Source organism: Pelodiscus sinensis, chromosome 16, assembly GCF_049634645.1.
Source record: "Pelodiscus sinensis isolate JC-2024 chromosome 16, ASM4963464v1, whole genome shotgun sequence".
NCBI lineage: Eukaryota > Metazoa > Chordata > Testudines > Trionychidae > Pelodiscus > Pelodiscus sinensis.
The window spans coordinates 3,802,454-3,827,506 of record NC_134726.1 but is presented as its reverse complement, the minus strand read 5'-3'; the positions used below and the strand labels follow the sequence as shown (position 1 = coordinate 3,827,506).

Sequence of the window (25,053 nt, the reverse complement as noted above, 5' to 3'; positions counted from 1 at the left end):
TCAGTAGGATCTTCCTCCTCAGTCCAGCCTGGGATTCTGATTGGGAATTGGTCCCACGTCCTACAAGTCTCCATCAGCGTCTTTTGTTTTGATTTTTGTGTAGGGAGTAGAAGGGGCTAGATGCATTTTTTGGCTAGATGGCAATGATGTTTGCTCCTATACAGACCAAGTGGCTAAGGCGAGTATAAAACAAACTAAAATGATTTGTCCAATAATTTTAAGATTTTAACACGTGTCAGATGTTTTCGCCAATAATCTCAGTTTGCTGATCTGTGCAAAGACAAGTGGGTGAATGTAATCAGAGCCCAGCTGTTGAGATGCAGCTATAAGCCCCATCTATGGTGCCAGAACCTCCATGGGGGGGGTGTGTGTGTCATGATTATGAGGGTTAGCCAGCAGCCTGGGGATTAAGGGGTTAACTACACCTAGCCAGGTGGAGTGACCAATAAGAATGTAGGTGGGACTTTTCAAACTGGGACAAAGGAATTTGGGTTTTTTTTCTTTTCTCCTTTTGTCTCAGGGGGAGTTCTCTGCAGCTACAGAGAGGGACAAGCATGTCTCTCTCTCTCTCTCTCTCTCCAAGACACCATTCTTCATTTTCTGTAAGTAGGGTAAAGTTTAGGCAGTTTCGTTAGGTTTTATTGTTTTAAGGATTGGGTATGGGATCTGAGATCTGGCACTGTTTAAAAGATGTTTTGGCTTTTCTTTGTAACTAAGTTCTAGGCCCATGGAGTTTCTCCATGAGTATATTTTGTTACCTCCCTATCTAGTCATTATGTTTGCAACAGGAATATTGTTGTAATAATAAAAGTTCTTTCTTTTCTTTTTATTAACCTGGCAGTGGTTAATTGTGTGCCTTGATTTTTATTTTAGGGGTAAGATTTCCCAAATGATCTTTCCCCTGATTTCTTTATCAACATTTGGGTGGTGGCAGCGGAAGTTTTATTCCCAAGATCTAGGGTTTTTAAGATCTTGGGGGAAGTTTTATACCAAAGCCTGGTAGATAAGGCTTTGGGGTACCCTTGCTAGCCCCCACTTCTGCATTTATCATGCCAGAGTGGGGAAGGAGCCATGACAGGGTGTCTTTGAGATAGAATGAGCTAGCTGAGTGTTGTGCTTAGAGTCCTCACATTCTCTTTGCTTAACAGGAGACTAGGGTATTCTGAAAAGCACCAAAAAACAGTGGCAGGAGCTAAGCATCTGATGGGGACCAAAAGCTTGGGAAGGAGTCTGACCAGAACATCTTAAATAAGTTCTTAATTCAAGAAAAGCTTGCTGAATACTTAAATATAAATGGAAACCACAATGAGACAACAGGGTGGTTAAGCACCGGAATAAATTGCCTAGTGAGGTTGTGGAATCTCCATCACTGGAGATATTAAGAGCAGGTTGGACCGACATCTGTCAGGGATGATCTAGATGGTGCTTGGTCCTGCCATAAGGGCAGGGGACTGAACTCGATGACCTCTCGCGGTTCCTTCCAGTTTTAGTGTTCTATGATTCTATGACAGATGCAGGAGACACTGGCAGGTTTTCCCTGTGGAGACCAGCCTCTCAGAAAGGAGCCATCCCTGCTGGAAGGCCCTGTCTACTTGAAGGAAATTTGCCCTGCTGCCACTAAAGAGTTGTTACTGGTTTGAGCTGCTCAGATGACAGCCCCTTTTATGTTATGCAGTGTGTCTATATCCAGCAGAGTGCTGGCTAAGCCAGAGCTCTGCCACTGTAGCCAGGCTAAAGAGGCTGATGGGAAACAGCTGAGCAGTCCAGGCCAGAAGGGCTATTGGAAGCAGCTGTAGGCCTCGCTGGGTGAGGACTAGATAAGGAAGGAAGCCAGGAAATGGGCAAGGAACCAGGGTGTGGCTGAGTGTGCTCCTAGGCAGACAGAGGAGCTTGGTAAATAGAAGGTGATGGGAACTGACAATAAAAACACAGGTGACTGCACCAGAAGGTGTCCCAGGCTAAAGGGTCTGAGTAGGGACTCCGCCACACGTAGTTACATTAATTACCAGGGTGAAATTTCTTTAATGAAATCAGAGCTGAAAAATGTCTTGATTTCACATTTGAGTCTTGATCTCAAGCATTCGTGAATGGGCTGGACACAGATGAGATTCCACTGAGTGGAGCTGTGGATCTTTTTGACATACTACTTGACTATGAGAAAGTTTCCAGGAAACTGGAGGAGATATGGATTTTTTTAAACAGCTTTTATTAGAACTTTAAAAAAAATATAAGATGATATTTTTTGAAGTTAGAATTAAACTCAGATACCCTGTGAAACTTAGATTTCAACACACACACACACACACACCACACAGCCATACTCCCTGAACTCACAAAAAAAACGTTAAAGCCCATAACTTACAGAAAAAATCTTGAAAGTAATTAGGGCTATTAAATCCCAGAGAAGGAAGCTGGGTCTCACATTGTAAAGTCTTATGGGCAGAAACTGTGCAAACCTCATTAGACAGCACCTAGCATAATACAGCCCCAATTCCTAATGAGGCCTCTGGGCACTACTTTTATATAGACATTATATAATATCTTTTTGTGAGGGTGATTCTCATTAATATTATTGTCTCCATTTTACAGATGAAGGGGGAAACTAAGGCACAGCAAGGTGACGTGAACTGCCCAGAGTTACCAAATGAGTTTGTGAAAGACTTGGGACTAGAACCCCAGAGCCCTGATTTTCCACCTTCTGCTCTATCGGCTAGAAGATGCTCCAACTTATTTCCCACAGTAAAATGTCTGAGGCCCCACCCTGTGCTCATTTTTTCATTCTCCTTAAATATATTAAAAATGACTAAAATAACTATTCATTAATTACACTGCCTATTCCCATTCCATTGCCCAAATGCCCCATCCCTCAGCCCCTCCTAGTCCAGTGTTTTTTAAACTTTTTAAGACTGAGGAACATCGAACAATTTTTTTTATGAGGAACACCAAAGATTTTTTGTTGAGAGTAAAAAAAGGGGGGGAGGGGCAGAGAAAAGTTATTGACCCCCCCCCAAAAAAAAAGGTCAGGGGGAAAAAGGTCACCTGCCCCTCTAAGGGTGGCCATTTTGAACTCTGATGTTCTCCACGGAACACAGTTTAAGAAATACTGTCCTAGTCCCTCTTCTGGCTTCCACCACACAATCCCCCGGGCCCTACACAACTCTTCTTCCAGCACCAACCCTACCTCTTTGTCCAATTCAACTACCCCACCCTCAGCAAGGCATTTTTCATTCACTAGGAGCAGGGAAAAGCCTGGTGGCCCCAAAGTGAAACACAATTGGCTTCCATCCACTGGGAGACCCTGGCAGGATATCGGACATGAAGAGTTCCCCAGTTTCAGACCACTCTTAGGAATCTCCCCCAGTGTGGATTCTCTGATGTCGAATGAGGGCAGAGCTCACAGTGAAGCCCTTTCCACAGCTGGCACATTCAAAGGGTCTCTCCCCAGTGTGGATTCGGCGATGCTGGATGAGGTGTGCGCTCTGACGGAAGCTTTCCCCACACTCAGCACATTCATAGGGTCTCTCCCCTGTGTGGATTCTTTGATGTCGAAGAAGGGCTGATCTCCAAAGGAAGCTTTTCCCACAGTCAGCACATTCATAGGGTCTTTCCCCCGTGTGGAATCGCTGGTGCTGAATGAGGTGTGAGCTCACCGTGAAATTTTTCCCACACTCAGCACATTCATAGGGTCTTTCCCCCATGTGGAATCTGCGATGCTGAATGAGGGCAGAGCTCACCGTGAAACTCTTCCCACACTCAGCACACTCATAGGGTCTTTCGCCAGTGTGGACTCTTTGATGTTTCATAAGCTCTGAGCTCTGACTGAAAGTTTTCCCACACTCGGCACATTCATAAGGTTTCTCTCCAGTGTGGGTTCTCTGATGCCGAGTAAGGGCCGAGCTCACGCTGAAAGTCTTCCCACAGTCGCCGCATTCATAGGGTCTCTCCCCTGTGTGGATTCTCTGATGCTGTATGAGCTGCCAGTTCCCACTGAAGCTCTTCCCACACTCGGCACATTTATAGGGTTTTTCTCCAGTGTGGATTATCTGATGCCGAATGAGTTTTGAGCTCATACTGAAGCTTTTCCCACACTCAGTGCATTCATAGGGTCTTTCCCCTGTGTGGATTCTCTGATGCTGAATAAGATGCGAGCGCTGCCGGAAATTTTCTCCACACTCGGCACATCCAAAGGGTTTCTCTCCAGTGTGGATTCTCTGGTGCTGTCTGAGGTTTGAGCTCACCCTGAAGCTTTTCCCACAATCAGCACATACTGCTGATTTCCTCCTCATGGGATTAACCTGTTGGACAATGCCTGGCAGTGTCTTGAAAGTTCTTTCACATGCAGCTGACTTACTCTGTCTCTTCCCTGGAGTTCTTAGATGCTTTTCCAATCTGCGTTGACCTTTATAGGCTTTGCCCTGCTCAGAACTCTGGGAAATATTCCTTTGGGGTATTTGTGATAACATGCCTTGTGGTTCCATTGACACAGGACCTTCCTGTTGGAGAGTCTCCTTCTCATTCTTTCAAGCCCATCATCTAGTAAATAAAATGAGAATCCAGAGATGAGTCACAGGGGAGAAAGAAACCTTAGAACAAGGACACAACCTGAAAATTGTATTTAAAAATAAGAACATATGATACCTGTGATTGTTACAGGTGACCCCACAGGGTAGGGCTATACTTTGAGCCTGAGGGTGTGATTCCAGCTTGAAGAGATACTCATACTCATACTAGTTCTCAGAAAGTTAGCATCCTAAAAACCAGAGGTGGGCAAATATCAGCCCACGGGCTGGATCCGGTCTGTCAGGGTTAGCCCCTGGCTGGTCCTCCCACTGCCATATTTACCTGCACCTCCACAGGTACGGGGGATCATAGCTCCCATTGGCTGCAGATCGCTGTTCCCAGCCATATTTACCTGTGGAGGTGCAGATAAATATAGTGGCAGCAACCCACCAGGAGCTAACCCTGGTGAACTGCTGCCGTTTGATTGTCCACCCTGTTAAAAACAGACTGTCGCCCCAGCAGCAGGATGGGACCCTGAATACATATCTATGGAGTCAGCCTGACAAGCAAGCCAGGTAACTCCTTCCCCTCTACCTGTCCCACCGTGGCTATAATTTATTTTTTGTTTAAACAAATGTCCATAGATATAGTGTATACTCCTGGTTAGTAAAAAGTAGCACATTTAGTGCAAAGGCTGTATTTGGTTGAAAAGCACAATGTTTTTAATAGTAATACCAACTATGGGATTTAACCTTTCTTTAGGAAAGTAACTGAAAAGTACACATGCAAAACAAGATTAAAACTAACTATTCAAATCCAGGTTTCCTGCTTGAGGACTTACACCATGATTTAAAGAACTTTGATTTAGCCTGCTGTGCACATTCCGCAGTTTGGGTTGGCTAGCTGTGGTTTGCCAGAGGTTGTCAGTGGGTTTCAACATGCCTTTGTGGGTGGGCCTTACGAGACAGAAAGTATCAAGTAATTTGTGGGCCTCGCTGTTGAAGCACTGAAGTCCCAATCTCCAGTGTCTCAGTGATTGTGACTACATATGCATATCTATATTTAGCGATGTATAGATGAATAAGAGATGCAAGCGACATTGTCATAGGACCTAACCACAACAGCCATAACATCAGGGGCTCATACAATTGCACATCCTCTAATGTGATCTATGCCATCAAGTGCCAGCAATGCCCCTCGGCAATGGACAGTCTCTGTGACAAAGGATAAATGGACACAAATCAGACATCAGAAATGGTAACACACATAAATTTTAGGGGAAAATTTAAACCTGCCTGCGCACTCAGCCACGGATGTAAAAGCAGCCATTTTTCTACAAAGGAACTTCACCAGCCAATTACAGAGAGAGAGAGAGAGAGTGGTATTGGTATTTATCTGCAAATTTGACACTGTTTCCCTGTGCTTGAATAAAGACATTAACTGGATGTTGCATTATAAAGCCAGTCTCTCCTGCCTTTAACACTGGATTTTTACATCAAAAGCAAAGTATGGCACACTTCCATCTCACATAATTAGCACCCGTCCGACAATTGATAGGTACCTTTTTCCTGTTATAAATAACTTGGTTTCTGTTATTTCTACTCTGGCTCATCATCTGATGAAATGGGTTTTGCCCACGAAAGCTCATGATACTATACATTTTTGTTTGTCTCTAAGGTGCCACAGGACTACTCATTGCTACTCAAGTTACAGGCAGCATGGCTGCCCCTCTGAGACTAATTATTAAGAGTCACAGAGGGAAAAATAAAAGATGCACCGTTGGAGGCAGACACTAAGTTCCATCTTGCTGCTAAGGGCAGCAAGAGAGAAGTCAGGAACAGTGGTGGTCACTCTGTCCTTTCTGAACTCAGATTGAGGGCACACGGATATGCCAGGAGCAGGCACAACCCCAATGGACTAGGTGAAAGAGACTGATTTCCCATGCATGAGACACATGTACAAAAACTCAAAAACCACTGGTTACATCACTGATCCCAGCGAGACATGTTAAAGTAGTGCAGATGCAAAGCAGGGCTGAGGGAATTCCAGATTTTCATTAGGCTCACTGAATATTCCCTAGATAGTTTAGCTTATGTCTCACCTGTGCAGGGAACTATAATCTAGATGAAGCTACTATAATGTGAATGCATAACTGATTGGATAATCACCCCCAGAGAGAGTAGTCATCAGTGGTTCACAGTAATGCTGGAGGACACAATGAGTAGGATTCTGCAGGGCTCAATTCTGTATCCAGTTCTATTCAATCTCTCCATCATTGATTTCGATGATGGCACAGAGAGTATGATTATTAAGTTTGCATATGATACCAAGCTGGAAGGGGTTGCAAGTGCTTTGAAGGACAGGGTCATAATTCAAAATGATTTGGATAAACTGGAGAAATGGTCTGAGGTAAACAGGATGAAATTCAGTAAATATTCAATGGTCTGAGGTAAATAGGATGAAAATTCAATAATACAAATGCAAAGTACTCCACTTAGGTAGGAACAATCAGCTGCACACACACAAAATGGGAAGTTATTATCTAGAAAGAAGTACTGCGGAAAGGGAACTAGCGGACCACAAATCTTAGTCAATAGTATAACACTATTGTAAAAAAAGCAAACATCATGCTGGGCTGCATTAGCAGGTGTGTTATAAACAGGACATGAGAAGTAATTCGTCCACACTACTCTGCACTGATTAGGCCTCCAGTGGAGTATTGTGTCCGGTTTTGAGCGCCACGTTTCAGGAAAGATGGACAAATTGGAAAAAGTCCAGAGAAGAGCAACAAAAATGAGTAAAGTTCTAGGAAACATGACCTATGAGGAAAGACTGAAAAAACTGGATTTCTTTAGTCCAGAAAAGAGAAGACCGAGAGGGGACAAGATAGCAGTTTTCAAGTATCTAAAAGGTTGTTACAAGGAGGAGGGAGAAACATTCTTCTTCTAACACCTGAGGATAGGACAAGAAGCAATGGGCAGCAAGAGAGGTTTAGGTTGGACATCAGGAAAAGTGTCCTACTTGTCAGGGTGGTTAAGCATGGGAATAAATTGCCTAGGGCAACTGTGGAGTCTCCATCATTGGAGATTTTTAAGAACGAATTAGACAAACACTAGTTAGGAACGTTCTAGATGGTGCTTGGTCTGGCCATGGGTGCAGAGGACTGGCCTTGATGACCTCGCAAGGCCCCTTCCAGTTCTATGATTAGCCCTGGAGAGAGGATCGACAACTCTCACTTTGCTCCATGCCAGAGATCATTTCCCATTTGATAACTGAAAGAGAGTGAGTAAAATCAGAATTCTCTTACAAAAGGGACATTTCAGTTGCATGGAAGTTGTGCTACAGTCAGATGTATGCTAGGACATGTGTTGCGCCCTCAGTAGGAGAGTCATAAACTGGGGGATTTAGGAACAGAATAATACTAAGCCATTTGCAGAGAATTTACTGGCAGAGACCAGGGCCTGTCATAACAGAACAAGGCCGGGGAGGGAAGGGAGCAGGGATTCTATGCAAGTGAGTAACCAGATAGGTCAATGTCACAGCTCTCTTCCCCTTGGAAGGCCTGGGCAGAAGGAGATGTGGCACCTCTGAACCTCCTTCCCGAAGGGAAGAACCAGGAGGTGACAATCTCTCCCCACAGGCACAGACATTTGCTGTGTGTAGTGGTCCCCTTGCTAGGATGCTGTAGAGCAGAAGCAGTCACCTGCTCTATGCTGGCACTGTCTGCTCACCTGTCCCGAGGTGCTGCCCTCCCTTCCCTTAATTAAAGCACTGTTAATGCAAATGTTCAACTACCAGGGAATTTTTAAAAACAAATGGTATTTGCCTTCTGGATTTTGAGCCTTTACAGGTCATGTTTTATATGACAACAGATTCCCACAATCACAGAGCTGGAGTTTTAAAAGAAACGCCCATTATCATGAAACACGGAAAACTCTTCATGTCTCCTCCCTGCCTTTGTGAATTTATTGCTTCCCGGATATCTCCATTGAACATCCCCCCAGTCATTTTACTTCCCCAGGGCTTCTCCGCAGACAGAATGGAGTCACTGGTGGATGCTGGTCAGTTCAGTAGAGTCTATAAAGGGTTTCCTCTAGTCTCAACCAAAGTCCCCTCTGGCTCTTTCCCTGTGCACAGATATTTTTAAAACTCTGAATCACTTGGTGCCTGAATCACTTGAACCCTCTGCTACCGGGAACAACCCCCGACCTTTACCAGAGCCTGCAAGAGAGCAGAACAGATGCTTCGGGGGTGGGGTCCCTGCCAGTGCTTCGGAGGGGCGCCTGCCTGGTTCCCAGGCGGAGATCGGGCGCTGCCCCTTAGCCTGCCTCCGCGTAGAGTGACTCTACTGCAGCCCTGAGACGAGCGGAACAGGTCCAGGCCACCCTGCTCTTGGGGGGCTGTCACCCCTCCCTGATCCCCCCTGCTCGTGCTCCGGGCGCACGTGCTGCCCCTCGCTGGGGCGGGCCCCAGGGGCTGCGAGTCAAGCCGGGGGGGGGCGCGTTCCCGCAGCCCGCTCAGTTACCTCTCGTGCCCGCAGCGCGGGGGGCTGGGGGGAGAGTCCAGCGGGCCAGGCCCCGGCGCGGCCCCGCGACTGGCAGGAGCCTCCCTCCCCGGCCGCAGAGCGCGAGCGCGAGCGCGAGCCCGGGCCAGCTGGGGCCTGGGAAGACGCAGCAGCAGCTGGCCTGCGCCACGTGACATGGCTAAGGCAGCGCAGACCCGCTTCCTCGCCCGCTGAGCCAGGAGCGGTCACGTGGCAGCGCCAGCCACTCACAGTGCGGGGACCGTGCAGACGCGCTGGAGCTCGGCTGTGCCGGGGGGGGGGGATGCAGCATGCATTGGCACGGGGCACGGGCAGGCTCCGGCAGCGCCTCTAGGGCCCCTTCAGGAGCCGAGTTAGTATCAGAAAAGAACATAAGAAACAGCCCCTGGTCTGGTAGCACCTGAGAGACTCACACACCCTGGAGATGGGATCACGAGCTATTAAAAGTCCAGATCCAAGAATAAATAAGGGGGGAGAAGAAAAGACAGTGATCAGATTGTTCAAGTAATCACAAGACACTGATACCCAGAAAGACAGCACACACAAACCTGCTGGAGAACACTTTAACCTGCCTGGGCACTCAATAGATCTCCAAGTCACTGGGTTGTTTCAGACCCATTTCACAAGCCAGATACACAGGGGAGGGTTGGAACTTAACTTCATTCACAAGTTTGATTCCCATGAGTATGGAATGAACAGAGATATTGGCTGGCTCCCACACTACCTTCCACATCCTAATGACTTCAGAACAATTAGCACATGCATTGGTTGGTTGATTATTAGTTTCTTGTAACTACTTGAACAATCTATTCACTGTCTTTTTTTCTCCTTTTTCCCCCTCCCCACCCCTGTATTTATTTATTTTTGGATCTAGACTTTTAATACTCCATTCATCTGAAGAAGTGGGTTATGCCCACGAAAGCTCATGATACCATCAACGTATTTTGTTAGTCTTTAAAGTGCTACTATTAGTTGTTTTTAAGTTTTTCTATAAAACTGAGATTCGCTGAAGGCATAGCTACACAGCAGGGCTAAAGCCGAAATAAGCTATGCAACTTGAACTATATCAATTGCATAGCTAAAGTTGAAATAGCTTAATTCGGCTTTTGGTGCTGTCTACACAGCAAGTCTAAGGAAGAGCACTCTTCCTTCGACTTTCCTTACGCCCCTGCATGGGCGGTCGGTGAAGGCAGGGCTGGGGGATGCAAGCCCCCTGCCTCACCTTCAGCCCCACCCCTTCTTCTAGGCTCCACCCTTTCCCCACCTCCAGGTGGCAGGTGCTCCCTCTTCCAATCACAGAGAGGAGCAGGCACACGCTCACCACAGCCTCCCCAGCTTTGGAAGAAGGCACACTGTGCTGCACATCTTGGCAGGGCCCAGCCCAGCGGGAGGGAGGGCATGCTGCACCACAGTGTGGCCCCAGCCTCCCCAGTCCCGGAGCACTGGGGGAGGGAGGACGGTGTGCCACACTGCTCAGCCTCTTCAGGAGCAGGAGGGTGGGTGCTGAGGGCAGCAACACTCTGCCCCCAGAATGCTTACAGCAGGCGTTCTGGGGGCAGAGTATGGGTGGGGCTATACTTGGTGGTTTGAGAAGGCAGAACCTTCCCTCACCTAACATATCCAAAGCCCATGCATCTTGTATAACGAGGGTTCCAGGAGTCGGAGTAAGACATCCTCCAGCTTGACATTATTTCAACATTATGTTAAAATAACTGCTCGTCATGTAGACGCAGACTTTGTTATTTCGGAATAACGTGAGTTATTTGAGAAATGGTGGTCTCCCTTCTGGAATCTGTATCACATAGGGTAAAAGCACATAAGACCGGATTTCGTGGTCTGTGATCCATTTTTCATGACTGTGAATTTGGTAGGACCCAATACATAAGTCTGCTCTAAAGTACCAGACTAAGATGATTTAACTAACGATTTAAGATTGTAAAACAAGAGTCAGATGTTTTGTTCAATGATGTGAGTTGTTTGCTGACCTTAGGGTTGCCAGGTGTCCGGTTTTCACCGGGACAGTCTGTTATTTCTGGCCTCTGTCTGGTAAAAACAAACAAACAAACAAACAAAAAACCCACCAACAACCAGAAAACACCGGACATGTACAATGTCCGGTATTTTCTGTTTTTCTTGGATGGAAGGCTGGCAGGGACACTGTTCCTCTGCTGCACCTGGCATGGGGAAGCGAGGAGCATGGGGAGTCTTAAAGGTGCAGCAACCTTTTTTTTGCTCAACCAAGTTTTTTTCCTGCCATGTTCGGGATTTTGGGTGAAAGCATCTGGCAAGCCTCATTGATCTGTGCAAAGAGCTAGAATCCAGGTGCAAATTTGATTCAGAAGATGGGCCAGTCAAGTAGTGGGGAAACACACCAGAGAACTGAGTATTTCAAAATGTATCCAACAACTGGGACAGGAGGTGGTTAACTTATGACAACCAGAAGCCTGTGGGAGGGACTCTGGCCAGAACCTGTGAAAGAAGCTCTTGCTGTTTTGTTTAAATAAAAACAGTTAATTACACTCCTAAAGAGAAATGGAATCAACAGAGAGGAGACAGTACAGAAGATGCTGCCCAAGAGAAAGAGACAAGCTGTGGCCCAGCTGGAAGAGTTCGTATGTCCAGGCTCTCAGGAAATAGCCAACCCAGCTCTAATGCCCCATTTATATGTATCCCTACATTAGTGTTACCAAATTGAGCTGGCCAATCAAATCTCACCTTGTGTCAGTAAGCACGTCTGCATCAGGACTTGGCTTCAATATACATTCATTACACAGTGGCACGTTTCCCTCAAGTAGCCAGGGTCTGAGCAAGCTGCTTAGTACACACACACACACTCCCGATGCGTGATGATGGTCTGGAAACAGAGAGATAAATGAATAAGGGGAAAACTTACCACCTTGGGAATCTTTGTTGCAAACAGCTCAGGTACTGAACACATTTCCAGGAAACTAGAGGACACAAAAGAGTTTTCAAACAACTTTTTATTGGGAATTGTAATAAAGGCTAAAGACTGTTTTTGAAGCTAGAATTATCCTCTGTTGCCCATATTTTCAGAAAGTTCACTTCAGCCTAGAGAAAAAGGAAACTATGTCCCCACATCCTGTAGCTCCAAGAAAAATCTTAGTAATAAGCAGGCTGAGTTCCATTTTACTTGTAGGCTTGGATGACATGAGCAATTCGACATTAGTGAGGCCTTATGTTTTGGGAGATAGGATTAGGGAGCGAAATTAATTAGCAGGCTAGAAACAGAATGTCTATCCTAGCTATGATAAGGGGGAACCATCCATGGGAGCCATTGGTCATAATGTTGTATAGGCTGAATCTCTAATCCAGCGCTCTGAATCTCTCTAATCCATCATGATTTTAGTTAGCTGGATATCCACTTTTCATAGGTGTGGCTAAGTTTCCCGTGGTCCCATAGAGTTGGTCTATAGTCACCAGTCCTAGCTCGCAGTGTTCTGTGCTGCTATTTAGCTCTAATTTACCCCTATCTCCTAAGAGCTCTCTCATTCAGAACTGGTCAGGTCCCAAGGGTGCTGAACTAGAGAAGTACAATCCGTAATTGCTTTTAAAATATAAAATTAAGTTAATATGTTCTATTAGTAACAACATGTGTAATATATAAACAGACATGCTACACAAAGTAAAAGCAGCCTTAAGTAATCAAGAAAAAAACCCTTGCTTCTTATTACCACAAAAAATTAAACATTTAGTACAATAAGTAACACTAGTTAGTGCAAAATAAAAAATTAACAAGGGTCCAATACCATAAAATTGAATATAAAAACACTGTAACCCATGCAGTGTAAAAAAAGGTTTGTTTTCCCTCCTCAAATACTGTTGCAAAACAATGCAAAGTCCATCCCCACAAAAAACTTGTATTGTTGTTTGCACCTAAGAAAGTTTACATTTGCAGGTGCAATGTCACACACACAGCTGCTGGCATGCGGGTTCACTTTAAAAAACACAGTTTAAATGCTAACACACTGGTAAAATAAACCCACATACTAAAAATGGTCAGTACTGTGTAATAGCTAAAGAAAACCACTTCCAATATAATCCCCTCCCAGATAATTATTTTAATTAGCATGTGTGTGCTATTTCACACCTACACTTCCTGTAGTGATAAATAAAAACTTTATGGCTGCATCTAGATTGGCATGATTTTCCAGAAATGCTTTTAACGGAAAGTTTTCCGTTAAAAGCATTTTCAGAACAGAGCGACTAGATTGGCACGGACGCTTTTCCGCAAAAGCACTTTTTGCAGAAAAGCGTCCGTGCCAATCTAGACGCGCTTTTCCGCAAAAAAGCCCCGATTGCCATTTGCGCAAAAGCTTTGCGCAAAAGGGACTTTTGCCTGAACGGAAGCAGAATAGTATTTCCGCAAGAAGCACTGATTTCAGACAGTAGGAAGTCAGTGCTTTTGCAGAAATTCAAGCGGCTAGTGTAGACAGCTGGCAAGTTTTTCCGGAAAAGCGGCTGATTTTCCGGAAAAACTGGCCAGTCTAGACACAGCCTATATCTCCTACAGTTTTCTTTAAATGTAATTAAAATAAAAGCCAAGTTAAAATGACAAAAATATTTGTTGAAAGTGAAGCAAGCTTATAATGTAAAATTATACCCTGGTGGTTATACAGAAAAAGTAAGCTTCTATTCCTGATGCATACATGAAGCCTAAGGTTAATAATCATTCAAATAATTACAGCTATTGTAATCTTGTATTGCTAACTAATAAACTTTTTATAAAGCACAACTCTCCAAAAATAATGCATATAATAATATAGAAAACAACACACAATGCACATAATAATATATAAAACCAAAGGAAAGCAGTGGAATGTACACCCAATTTGACATGAGTAACAGGACATAGATGAGGCTTCATTTCTTGTAAGAAAGGATTTGGGAGGTAAATGGATCAACAGATTGGAAACAAGATTATAACTACCTGAGATAAGGAGGAACACTCAGAAAACCATCACAGTGGACAAAAATAACAATGAATAAAATAAGCCTGAAACATAAAATGAGGTAAAAAGTCATACACAGATAACACACATGGACAAAGCATGCTGTATAATGATTGGTTTCTAAAGCAAGCAAACCATCTCAAAACAGGTAATGGGTAATCATCTGTAAAAGAAGAGATTTCGTGTCTAACTTTAGATGTGTGGTACATCCTACAGTCACCCCACGCTCAGAAGCGTAGTGAGGGTGTTATGTGCCCCCCTCCCCACCCCGCCGCAAACCTGGCACATGGCTGAGCCAGACCCCGTGGGAGGGAGGGAGCTTGTACCACATCTTATCCCACTCCCTCCAGTTTGGGGCCAGGCCCCTTCACGTACTAACCCTTCGGCAGAGGTGGAGGGTCAGTACTGGGGGCAGGGAGGAGGCTCCAGCCAGCAGCGGTGGGCAGAGGAGGGGCAGGCAAGCAGAGGGATGATGCGGAGTGGAGGGGCACTAAATTGGCGCCCCACTAGCAGGGCACCTGGGGACAACCGCTCCCCCCCCCCCGCCCTCCTCACTACACCATTGTAAATAATCCACATCTTAGAATATTTATTGTTTAATGAATTACTTATTTTACTAACTACAGACAAATATAAATTATCAACTTTGGGGGATTTACATTGTTAAATATTTTTTTGTCTTTAATTTGTTCATATCCTGGTCTCATTAGCTTCACATCTTTTACATTAAAAATGCCAAATTCTTAATATATGTAAGTTTTATAAAACATAAGAGAAATAAATGTTATACAACCTAAGTATGAATTTCATCACTATATTTAAATTAAGCATTTAAAACCACTGTTAAAGCAAACTCGTTGCTTTAATGAATAAAAGATAAAAAAGACTGAGCATATCAAATTTATGTTAAGCAATCTGTAATGCTTCCTAACTGCTGAGTTACTTAGTTAACCCAGTTGTTTTTCATACTGTCGCACAGTGATAAACTACATCATAATTATGAATGTAAGAGATTAACTTGACTATTAAAATAACACAGAAATATTTTTAAATCAAAGTAACACAACTTGAGAATCGCCCTCACTTTTTTGAAAGCACTTGAAGCAATAAGTTAGAGTGGGAAGGGTGGTGCTCGGGGGAGCAGAGAGGGATTGGGTTAGAATGGAGGTATGGGAGTGCCTGGCTCTGGGGGAAAGGAGGGGAATATTTTGTTAATTTTTTGGGTTGTATGTATTTATTCCCAAATAATCACAAAATGGATATTAATTTTATATAAATAAATATGTCAATTTTTGCAATTGCACGAATAATTATATGTTTATGCAAAATCTTAGACTTTCAAAGTATCTGAAATTTTCACAAAAGCCTGTTCTATTTGGTTGACCATAGTCTATACTTATTGTTATTTCAACAAAACGAGTTATGTATCATAAAATTTTTTTAAAGTACCTTAAATTTATATTGAATTTAAAAATCATTTTATATGAGCAAATAATTGTACACATCAAATTATTGTATTATATTAAAACAAGGCCTGAAAAAATATTATAAAATATACCTACAACATAATCTATAATAATAAATAATTACAACTGCCCTATAGAAGTACATTTTCTTTGGTGTCCCTGAAAGCTATCAGTTTTCATTTGTGTGGCCCTCAGAGAGCTTCAAGTTTGACATGCCTGATCTACATGTTTGTTAATCTTTAAAGTGCTACTAGATTATTGTTCGTTTAGGTTTTTCCTTTTGTTATAAAGTATCTTTTATTAAAAAAAAAAAAGTAACCCCAATGCATTCACTCCTGCCCCAGAGCCAGGCACCCCCCATTCCAATGCAACCACCCCTTCCCCGAAGCAGGCACCTCAGCCCCCTCCATACCAATGCAACTGTGGGTAAATCTCATTAATCTCTGTATTAATCATTTTCTCATTGAATTTTTTTTATTTTAACTTTGTATCTAGTCCTTTTAGTTTTGTAATAAGTCTCTAGTTTGTTGTATTAAGTCCTTTTATCGAAACTTTGTATACTTTTACAGAACGTAGAAACTTTGTATTAAGCCTTTTTACATAGAAACCTTGTATCTTGTAGACTTTGTACTCCCTTTTGCTAAACTGATCGTCCTGTTGAGTGAATGAGGTGATAATGGATAAGGCATGAAAGAAAAGCATCTCTGGGCACTTGCAATGGTTGGAGAAAGGTGGAAGCCACATTCAAGAACAATGGGACCTGTGAAGTGGGCTCATTGAAAGAAGACTGGACCTATGGATCCCTTGGGAGTAAGCAGCAAGCGCCTGCTTTTGGAAGTCCCCTCTCTGAAGGTGAATGAGGGAGCATTAAAACAACACCCAGAAGAAGGTGCCATAGATGAATAACTGCATATGCATATGATGACTCTCTGCACGAGAGGGAAGACACTATACATCTCTAAGGCATCTTGCAGTCAACATGGGAGCACTGATCCGGCTCCAACCCTTCCCCACCTGACTAATCTGCCCAGCAGTTAGGTGGAACAACTATTGGTAAAAACAAGACCTGGTGTGTGTGTGCGTGGGTGTGCTGTATTATATGCATATAAGCAGGGCTAGACAAAACCATGTCCCCGGAAGAGCCAGCGCAGAGTGAGCTGCACATGCGCAGAACCGCGCAGCTGTATCAGGCAGCGGGTGGGGGCAAGGGAGAGCAGAAGCTGGTGTTGGGGGGAGCCAGCTTAAAAGCTGGTTCCCCCCAGCACCGTCTCCACGGTGCGGCGGGGTGGAGGAGGAAGAGGACGCAGAGGTGCAGTGGTCCCGGAGCTGGTCAATCCCAGCTCGTGCCACCTCATGCCACCTCGTGCTAACCCTATTGACCACCCACAGAGCCACAGCGGGGTTAGCTCCCAGGAGCAGCATGAGCTGGGATTGCTTAGTTCCGGCTCACGCCATCCCCAGCAGCTAGCCCTGCTGCAACTCTGCAGTTTAAATGTAGTAGGAGCCGGGCTGCTGCATGCCCAGCTCCTGCTACATTTAAAATGCAGAGCCGCAGCAGCGATAGTGCACCCCCCTCTTATCAACCTATCGAGTTTTTGATAGAGAGGCCGTCGACTACTCAATTAGCTGATTTACCACAATTTAACATCCCTAATGTGAGATTGGTGATATTATCCCAGTTTTACAGGTGGGGAAACAAAGGCAGAGAGAAGTGGAGTGAGTTATTGGAGGTCAGAGAACAAATAAGAATATCCACACCCTGCTCTGACCATTAGAAGACCCCTCCACTACATCCTTCCACCCCATGCATCTCACCATACCATAGCAATGCCAAGTTTTCCCTGTGTAGCCCCCCTTTGACTATGCAACTCCCATTAAAAATGATCTGAAGCCCAAACTGTGCAAAGAGAAATTGGCAATTTTCCCTTTTCTCCTACATTTGTTAATACCCTCTCAAAATGACTTCCCCCTAATAACACTGCCTCCTCCTTCCCCAAATGATCCCTCCTGTCTAGTATTTCCTGCTCTCTCCACACATTCCACTAATCTTCCCAAAGTTTCCTCTTTGTCTAACTTGACCACCTACATACCACCCTCAACAATCTACCTTACATCCTCTGTGAATAGGTCAGTGTCCTACAGGCCCAGAGAAATATACTTGGCTTCTGTCCACTGACAGACTGTGGAGGGATGTCTGACACGAAGCCCTCCCCACTCTCAATCCATTCTTAGGAAGGATTCCCTCCCCTGTGGATTCTCTGATGCTGAACCAGGTGCGAACTCTGACTGAAGCTTTTCCCACACTCCAGGCATTCATAGGGTCTCTCTCCTGTGTGGATTCTGCTATGTTTGATAATTGCTGAGCTCCAACGAAAGCTCTTCCCACACTCGGCACATTCATACGGCCTCTCTCCCGTGTGGATCCTCTGATGTTTCATAAGGTCTGAGCCTTGACTGAAGTTTTTCCCACAGTCGGCACACTCGTAGGGCCGCTCTCCAGTGTGTATTCTCTGATGTTGAATAAGATGAGAGCTCACACAGAAGCTCTTCCCACAGTCAGTGCATACATAGGGCTTCTCCCCGGTGTGAATTCTCTGATGTTTCATAAGGTCTGAGCGCTGACTGAAGCTTTTCCCGCACACTTTGCATTCATAAGGTTTCTCTCCAGTGTGGGCTCGCTGATGCCGAGTAAGGGCTGAGCTCACATTGAATGTCTTCCCACAGTCACCACATTCATAGGGCCTCTCCCCCGTGTGGATTCTCTGATGCTGGACAAGCTGTGAGTTCCCACTAAAGCTCTTCCCACACTCGGCACATTTATAGGGTTTCTCTCCAGTGTGGATTATCTGATGCCGAATAAGGTTTGAGCTCACAGTGAAACTTTTCCCACACTCGGCACACGCATAGGGTCTCACTCCTGTGTGCTTTGTCTGATGGTGAATAAGATGCGAGCGCTGCCGGAAGCTTTCCCCACACTCGGCACATCCAAAGGGTTTCTCTCCGGTGTGGATTCTTTGGTGCTGTCTGAGATTTGAGCTCACCCGGAAGCTTTTCCCACAATCCCCACATATCATGGATCTCCCCATAGTGAGTTTGCCTAGCTGGTCAGTATCTGGCAGTTTCCTGAAACCTCTTTCACAAGCAGTTGATTTACCTCGTCTCCTCCCCGGAGCAGCTGTCTGATGTGTTTCTGATCCAGGCTGATCCTCACAGGCTTTGCTTTGCTCAGGGCTCTGGGAAATATTCCCTTGGGATATTCCCGATAACGTGCCAAATGGTTCCATTGGACCTTCCTGGTGGGCATACTGCTCCTCAGTCCCATCACCTGGTACATTGAAATGAGAAGCCAGAGATGAGTCACTGGAGAGAAAGGAAACCTTAAGAAGGGGTATCTGAAATGGATACAACTTGAAAAATCGTATTTCCATGTGAAAATGCAATACCTCCCATCATTACAGGTGACCCCTAATTGGTGCTGCTGTTCCCAGGCCCTCCAAAAGTAGCCTTCTAAAACAATCAGTAGAGCAGAAACATGCCAGCCACACAGTTTAGAGGACATTTTTAAAAAAAAATCAGAGCAGACTATTTAAAGGGACAGAAATTATTTTTAGTGGCTAATATAAATCAATAAAATTGATTTGGTGCCTTGAAATCCAATGAAAGATATCACCTTCCCCCCCCCCCCCCCCCCGTCTTTCTAATAGTTCCTCACAGCCTGTTAGATTTTTTTTTTTACCTCTGCTTTGCACCGAGAGGATGTTTTTGGCCATCAGCAAGTTTAGGCTTGGTATTAGGCAAATGTATCTAACCCTCAGAGTAGAGCCCTGCATGGATTACAAATTTCTAGCCACAGATAGAAATCGGTATCCACGGAACTGCAGTGGCTAAAGGGGAAGAACATAGTACTGCTGCTCCCAGGAGCCAGCGCCCTGCACTAGCAGCTCCTCCTGGCTGTGCGGCTGTACCACCCCCAGCCCTTCCACACAGGTGTCCCCCCTGTCTGAGGTTGTACAGCCGCTGGGGGTAGGGCTGGAGGCAGTACAGGAGGAGCTGCTGGTGAAGGGCTCTGGCTCCTTGTCGGCTGTGGTTCCTGGGAGTAGAGCCCTGTGGTTGAGCAGATACTGATTTCTATCTGTGGACAGAAATTTGTACCCATGCAGGTAGTGACCTCAGAGGAATGAAGTTTGGGTAGAGACTTCCAAGGGGAACTAGTGGGAACCAAAAACCCCTCATTTCTTTCAAGATTGAGCGTGACAAATGTTCGGAGGGGATGGGATGAGGCGGTCAGGATTCAGTAACAGAAGGGCCTGTGCAAAGGCAGTGCCATTGGAGGTTGTATGGGGAGCATCTGCAGGTCTGAGAACCAGTGCTGGCCCCGTCATGCTGAAATGTACAAATTATGTACAAATTATCCCAGGAATCAGTGCACAGAAGGGAAATGTCCAAATCCCTGAACGAATGTGGGAGATTTTCAAGAGCGAGCTAGGAAGGAGGTTAGAATGAGGGGCAATGGAGGAGCTGCACAGTGAATGGTGCGGCCCACTACTTCTAGCACCCACATCAGACAGCTGTGTCTAGGCTGATGTTAGAACAGTTAATATAAAATGATGGGATCTAAAATAGCTGTTGCCACTTGAGAGAGAGATCTTGGGAGTCATTCTGGATAGTTTTCTGCAAATATTCAAAGAGCAGCAGCAGTCAAAAAAAAACTAGCGGTGCTGGGAATCATTAAGAAAGGGATAGATAATTAGACTGAGAATATCATACTGCTTCTATATGAATCCATAGTACGCCCACATCTTGAATGCTGGGTGCAGATGTGGTTGCCCCATCTCAAAAAAGTTGTACTGGGATTGGAAAAGATTCAGCAAAGGACTACCAAAATGATAAGGGGTTTGGAATAGCTTCCATCTGAGAAGAAAGTAAGAAGACTGGGACTTTTCAGCGTGGAAATGAAATGATTAAGAAGGGATAGACAGAGGTCTATAAAATCATGACTGGATTGGAGAAAGTAAATAAAAAAATGTTATTTACTCCTTCTCATAACTCAAAACCTAGGGTCAGTCAATGAAATTTAAAAGGTAGCAGACTCCCTGCCCTCCAGCCTGGCTTCTGACTTATTGCCTACAGACTCCAAAGAGGAACCGCAAAGCTGCAATTCATTTGCAAATTTAACATGATCAAATGAGGACTAAGGATTTAGAGTTATCTCACTACAAAGGCAACTTTCCCTCTCGGTATATACACCTCCCGGACCTCAATAAGAGCTGCTGAGAGTAAGCCACATCCATCCTGAAGTGGCCTTGTTAAAACTGAACCCACATTTGATAAGTAACTCCCTTCTTCTGATATACTTGTATGTATTCTCTCTCTCTCTTTTGTAATTTCCACTCCAATGCATCTGATGAAGTGGACTTTACCCACAAAAGTTTATGCTCAAATAAATCTGTTAATCTTTAAGGTGCCACAAGACTCCTCGTTGTTTTTGCAGATACAGACTAACACAGCAACCCCTCTGAGACTTGCAACCTCAAAGTGCAAGATTAGCACCAAAATGAAACACTTAGGACAGGCCCTGGACAACGGGTGAATCTGACTCTTGGCCAGCAAAGTGAAAGTCCTGCTAGCGTACCCCCAAAAGGCAGGTGAAGACATTCCTGGGGTTATCAGGGTATCATAGGTTCTTTGTTTCCAGGTTTGCCAGGGTAATAGCACTCCTACCAGATCCCCTAAAGAACGAACCTCTCAAACTGTCCAATGGGCCCTGACTTACGCAGGTGATTTGGCACCGTCACGTGCATCTTATGCAGTAAACTGGTGCTGCTAAGCCCAGATTTCACAAATGAATTCTTACTACAAAGTGATGCCTTCAAAGTGGGACTTGGGACGGTTGTATTGCAGGTGGCGCAGGGTGGAGAACACCCCATCCTGCGTCTGTAGGAAACTTCTCCCACAGGACAAGAACTATCCTGTGACGGGAAAGGAAGGTCTTGCCATGAAGCGAGCTGTGGAGACATTATGATGCCACCTCCTGGCCACAGGCTATAAAGCATAACCACCCCAGCCCAGGCTCACACCCTGCCACCATGTCCTTTCACGTTGGCCACAGCACATGGAAGCACTGACATTTTTCCTCAGAAGGGGCACTGTTGACTCCACCTTCGCCAGACTCTCAGGGTGCGTGACAGGGTACAAAGGCTCAGATCCTCAGGAGTTCATGCAGCAGCCAATTAATTCTAACTGCGTGCAGGGGGCGAGGGAAACAGAAAGGGCTGCCTGGGAGAGGGTGGGACAGCTGAGTAGGAGTTTGGCTTTGGTTTGCTACGTCTGGACATTATATTTTTATAAGGCAGCCCTGGGGAGAAGGGACCACAACAGACTGAAGGCTAGAGGCCTGTTTTAATTTTTGTGCCTCTGGCACCCACCCGTTTGCTGCTCCAGTTCATCCGTTCAGGAATCCCCGTGGCATCTGACTTATTGCCTAAGCCCCACTGCCCAGCTCTCAGGACCAGCGAGAGATTCGCTCCACAGAGACTTCAACAACCGAGACTGATCACAGACCCAAAGGTCCAAGCTCATCTGGCCTATTCAGGCCCCAGCCACAGCACCCTGGCAGAGAACAAAAACAAACTCGATGCACCATCCATTTATCCCCTCGATAGACCTGCACAGAGTCCACAGTTACAGTCCCTGGAACGCCTGTGTGCTGTGAGCTCACGGCAGAGCTTTGGCTAAGCCACCTTATTCATGGGCCGTTCCCAGAGGATTAAGCTTATTCCTCACCTGCGCAGGTGCCACTCGGCATCTCCTTTCTGTCGTAGTGCTGGAGATCGGAGACCCACAGCTCCTCCCTGCTGGAGGTCCTGTCTTGTTTGGGAATGGGAAATCCTGCTTGGGGGAGGAGAAATGGGTAAGACCAGGGCTTGTCATGCCTGTTCTGAGTATTTACTATGCAGATCACAGCCCCCTCTTTGCTGAGGGGACATTTCACCTCCCCAGAAAGGAGATACCTTTACGAAGTTCAGGGTAAGGATGTTAAGAGGCAGGTAACTGACCAATTGTGTAGTTGATACAACTTGTATCAACTACACGATTAGGCGATAAGGAAAGGTGCTCTGTTCTGGCTTGCGCCGGTCCAGGAGCTACTCCCGCTGTGGCTCTGCAGTTTCAATGTAATAGGAGCCGGGTAGACAGGCAGCCTGACTTCTACTACATTTAAACTGCAGAGCCTCAGCAGGGGTAGGTCCCAGGACCACTGTGGCTCTGCCCCGGCTTGCTCAGTCTCAGCTCCCCACTGGGACCCCCCACCATTGGCTGGGGCTGCTGTCAGAGCAGCCTTCCCTACCTCCCCCACTGTTACCTCTGATAGAAGCAGCAGTGCGGGGGCGAGGTAAACAGGCTTTTACTCTGCATGACCACAGTAATCCCATGTGGATCTTCGTCCCCTTCCACAGGTTTTATCACATAAAAAGATTGCTCATTCTGCTGCTGTCTTCAGGCAAATGGTGCTGGCAGTTTTTGTCTGGGGAAACACAGTCCAAACCACTGCATCCACAGCAGAGTAGATATGTCTCAAGGGTACCCCTTGGAACATTGCAATTGGGAGATCAAACCCAGGACCTCCCATGCTAAAGGCTTGGAACAGTCTGTTAGCTTTAAGGCAGTGACAGACTCAAAGTTCTGAGCTCTGCTCTACCCGCTTGGGTACAGAAATCTACACTCCGCCACTGGGAATCGCTCGGTGCTTTTCCCACAGTGCAGACCCACCACCTTCCACCAGCACTAAATGCCCAGACACATTTGTGTCACGTCCCTTTAACAGACCCTGAACAAGACACTAAAAACAGCCCCAGTTTGGAGAGTATCTCTGAGAGCAGCACCATTCCTAGGCAGAGATCGGGCACTGCCTTTTAGTCTTGTGCTTCTTCAACTAACCCTACCCAGCGATGCTGTGGTCTTGGAATTCATCACCTTTTTTATTTTGTGCGTCCCCTTCAGTCTCTTTGCCTTTCTCTCTCCCCCCTCCCCTTCCCCCAGCTGGGAGGGCTGGTTATTGTTGCATTCCTTTGTGTGTGCACGCTTTGGTAGCTGGATCAGTTAAGGATCTGTGTGTATCAGGAAAGCCAGCAGATCTGGGACTTACAGGCCCACACTGGAGCGGAGGAGGCAGCATTTTTACAGAATCACTTTCCCTGAGTTCTCTCAATTACCTGGAGTCTCCAGCTCAGGAGTTACTGTCTGTGGCGTCGGAGGCTTCCTGTAGGAGGCTAGTTCAATCGGAGACAGTCCTCAGCATGGCTAGTAGCAGAAGGGGCTTTAAATAAGGGAGATACAGCAGCTGCTCAGTCTGGGTTCCTGGGAGCAACACCAGCCCTCATCATGTGACAGTGGTAAAGCATCAGAGTCTTTTCCTCTAACACTGGACAAGGAACTGGCACGTGACAGTGGTAACCAAATCAGAGAGAGTGGCTTTCTCCCAACGCTGAACAAGGAACTTTACTAGACGGAGGAAAACAGCATTATCCCTAAAGCCATTCTCTTGCTCTGCTCCTGCTGAACTTCAACCTAGAATCTTACCCCATCCCTCTTCCTGTTAGAGATTTAAAGCCACAGACTACAGATCCTCACAGCTGCTTAACTATTTATCCCTAGTCTCTACTGTTACGTCTGCAGTGGAACCAATACATCGGGCCACACGCTTGTATTTGCTCAGAAAGGAAAAGCCAGAGGAGATGCCCAAGCAACAGAAAGTAGTTTGCTGATGGTTTGGAGGATGGCAGCAGTCAAAGTCACAGCATAATGCAATGTGCAAGACACAGCCAGTGAAAAAGGAGATGAAAGGAAACAGGATACAGATGCTAAGCATCTAGACCTCCAGAGTGGCTCTTCAGCCTTCTCAAGCCCTGATTAGTCTAACGAGAACCATCAGCTTAGAGATACACTCAAAATCATGCAACAGAAAAGCTCTTCCATACAGAACCTATGAGCAAGTTCAGATGGATTAGACTTTTGTTGGCAAATGTCAGTTTCACCGTAAATACACAAACTTGCCAAAAATTTCCACTGATATACAACATTTAGGCTACATCTACACTGCACTGTAGTTCGAAATAAGATACGCAATTTGAACTATGCAAATTGCATATCTTATTTCGATCTTATTTCAAAATAGCTTGTTTCATAATTTGGGCTATCTACACAGCACCAAATTTCGAAATAACCAACTATTCCGAAACATCCCTTATTCCTCGTGGAATGAGGTTTACAGGGATGTCAGAATAGTAAGCCCAAAATAATGGGCTTGCTGTTAAGATGTGGGATAGCTATTTCAGGATACTCTGGTATTCCGAAATAGCGTTGCAGTGTAGATGTAGCTTTACTGCTAAGCAAAATAGGAAACATGCTGCTTCAGACCTTATTAAGAGTTTGAGTGAAGGAGAGTTACTTTCTATATTTTGCATATGATGTAGACCATTTGTGTTTTAAAGGCTATAAAGCTACGACGCGTGACGCGTTGACTCTCAACATTTGTTGTCATTAAATATTCTGATCTCTACTGTTTTCTGAGTCTCCC

General features: G+C 45.4%; 1 protein-coding gene across 1 annotated transcript in view; it reads right to left on the bottom strand.

Annotated features, from left to right (window-relative positions):
- Positions 1-24,035, bottom strand: part of LOC102450186 (uncharacterized) — a 33,318-nt gene extending 9,283 nt beyond the window's left edge. The window contains 5 exon segments of the mRNA XM_075899111.1: positions 3,358-4,425; positions 6,475-6,481; positions 17,713-18,804; positions 22,263-22,367; positions 23,690-24,035. Of these exon segments, the coding sequence (XP_075755226.1) occupies positions 3,358-4,425; positions 6,475-6,481; positions 17,713-18,804; positions 22,263-22,284 (2,189 nt within the window). The 5' untranslated portion in view covers positions 22,285-22,367; positions 23,690-24,035.
- Positions 24,036-25,053: the final 1,018 nt, after the last annotated feature.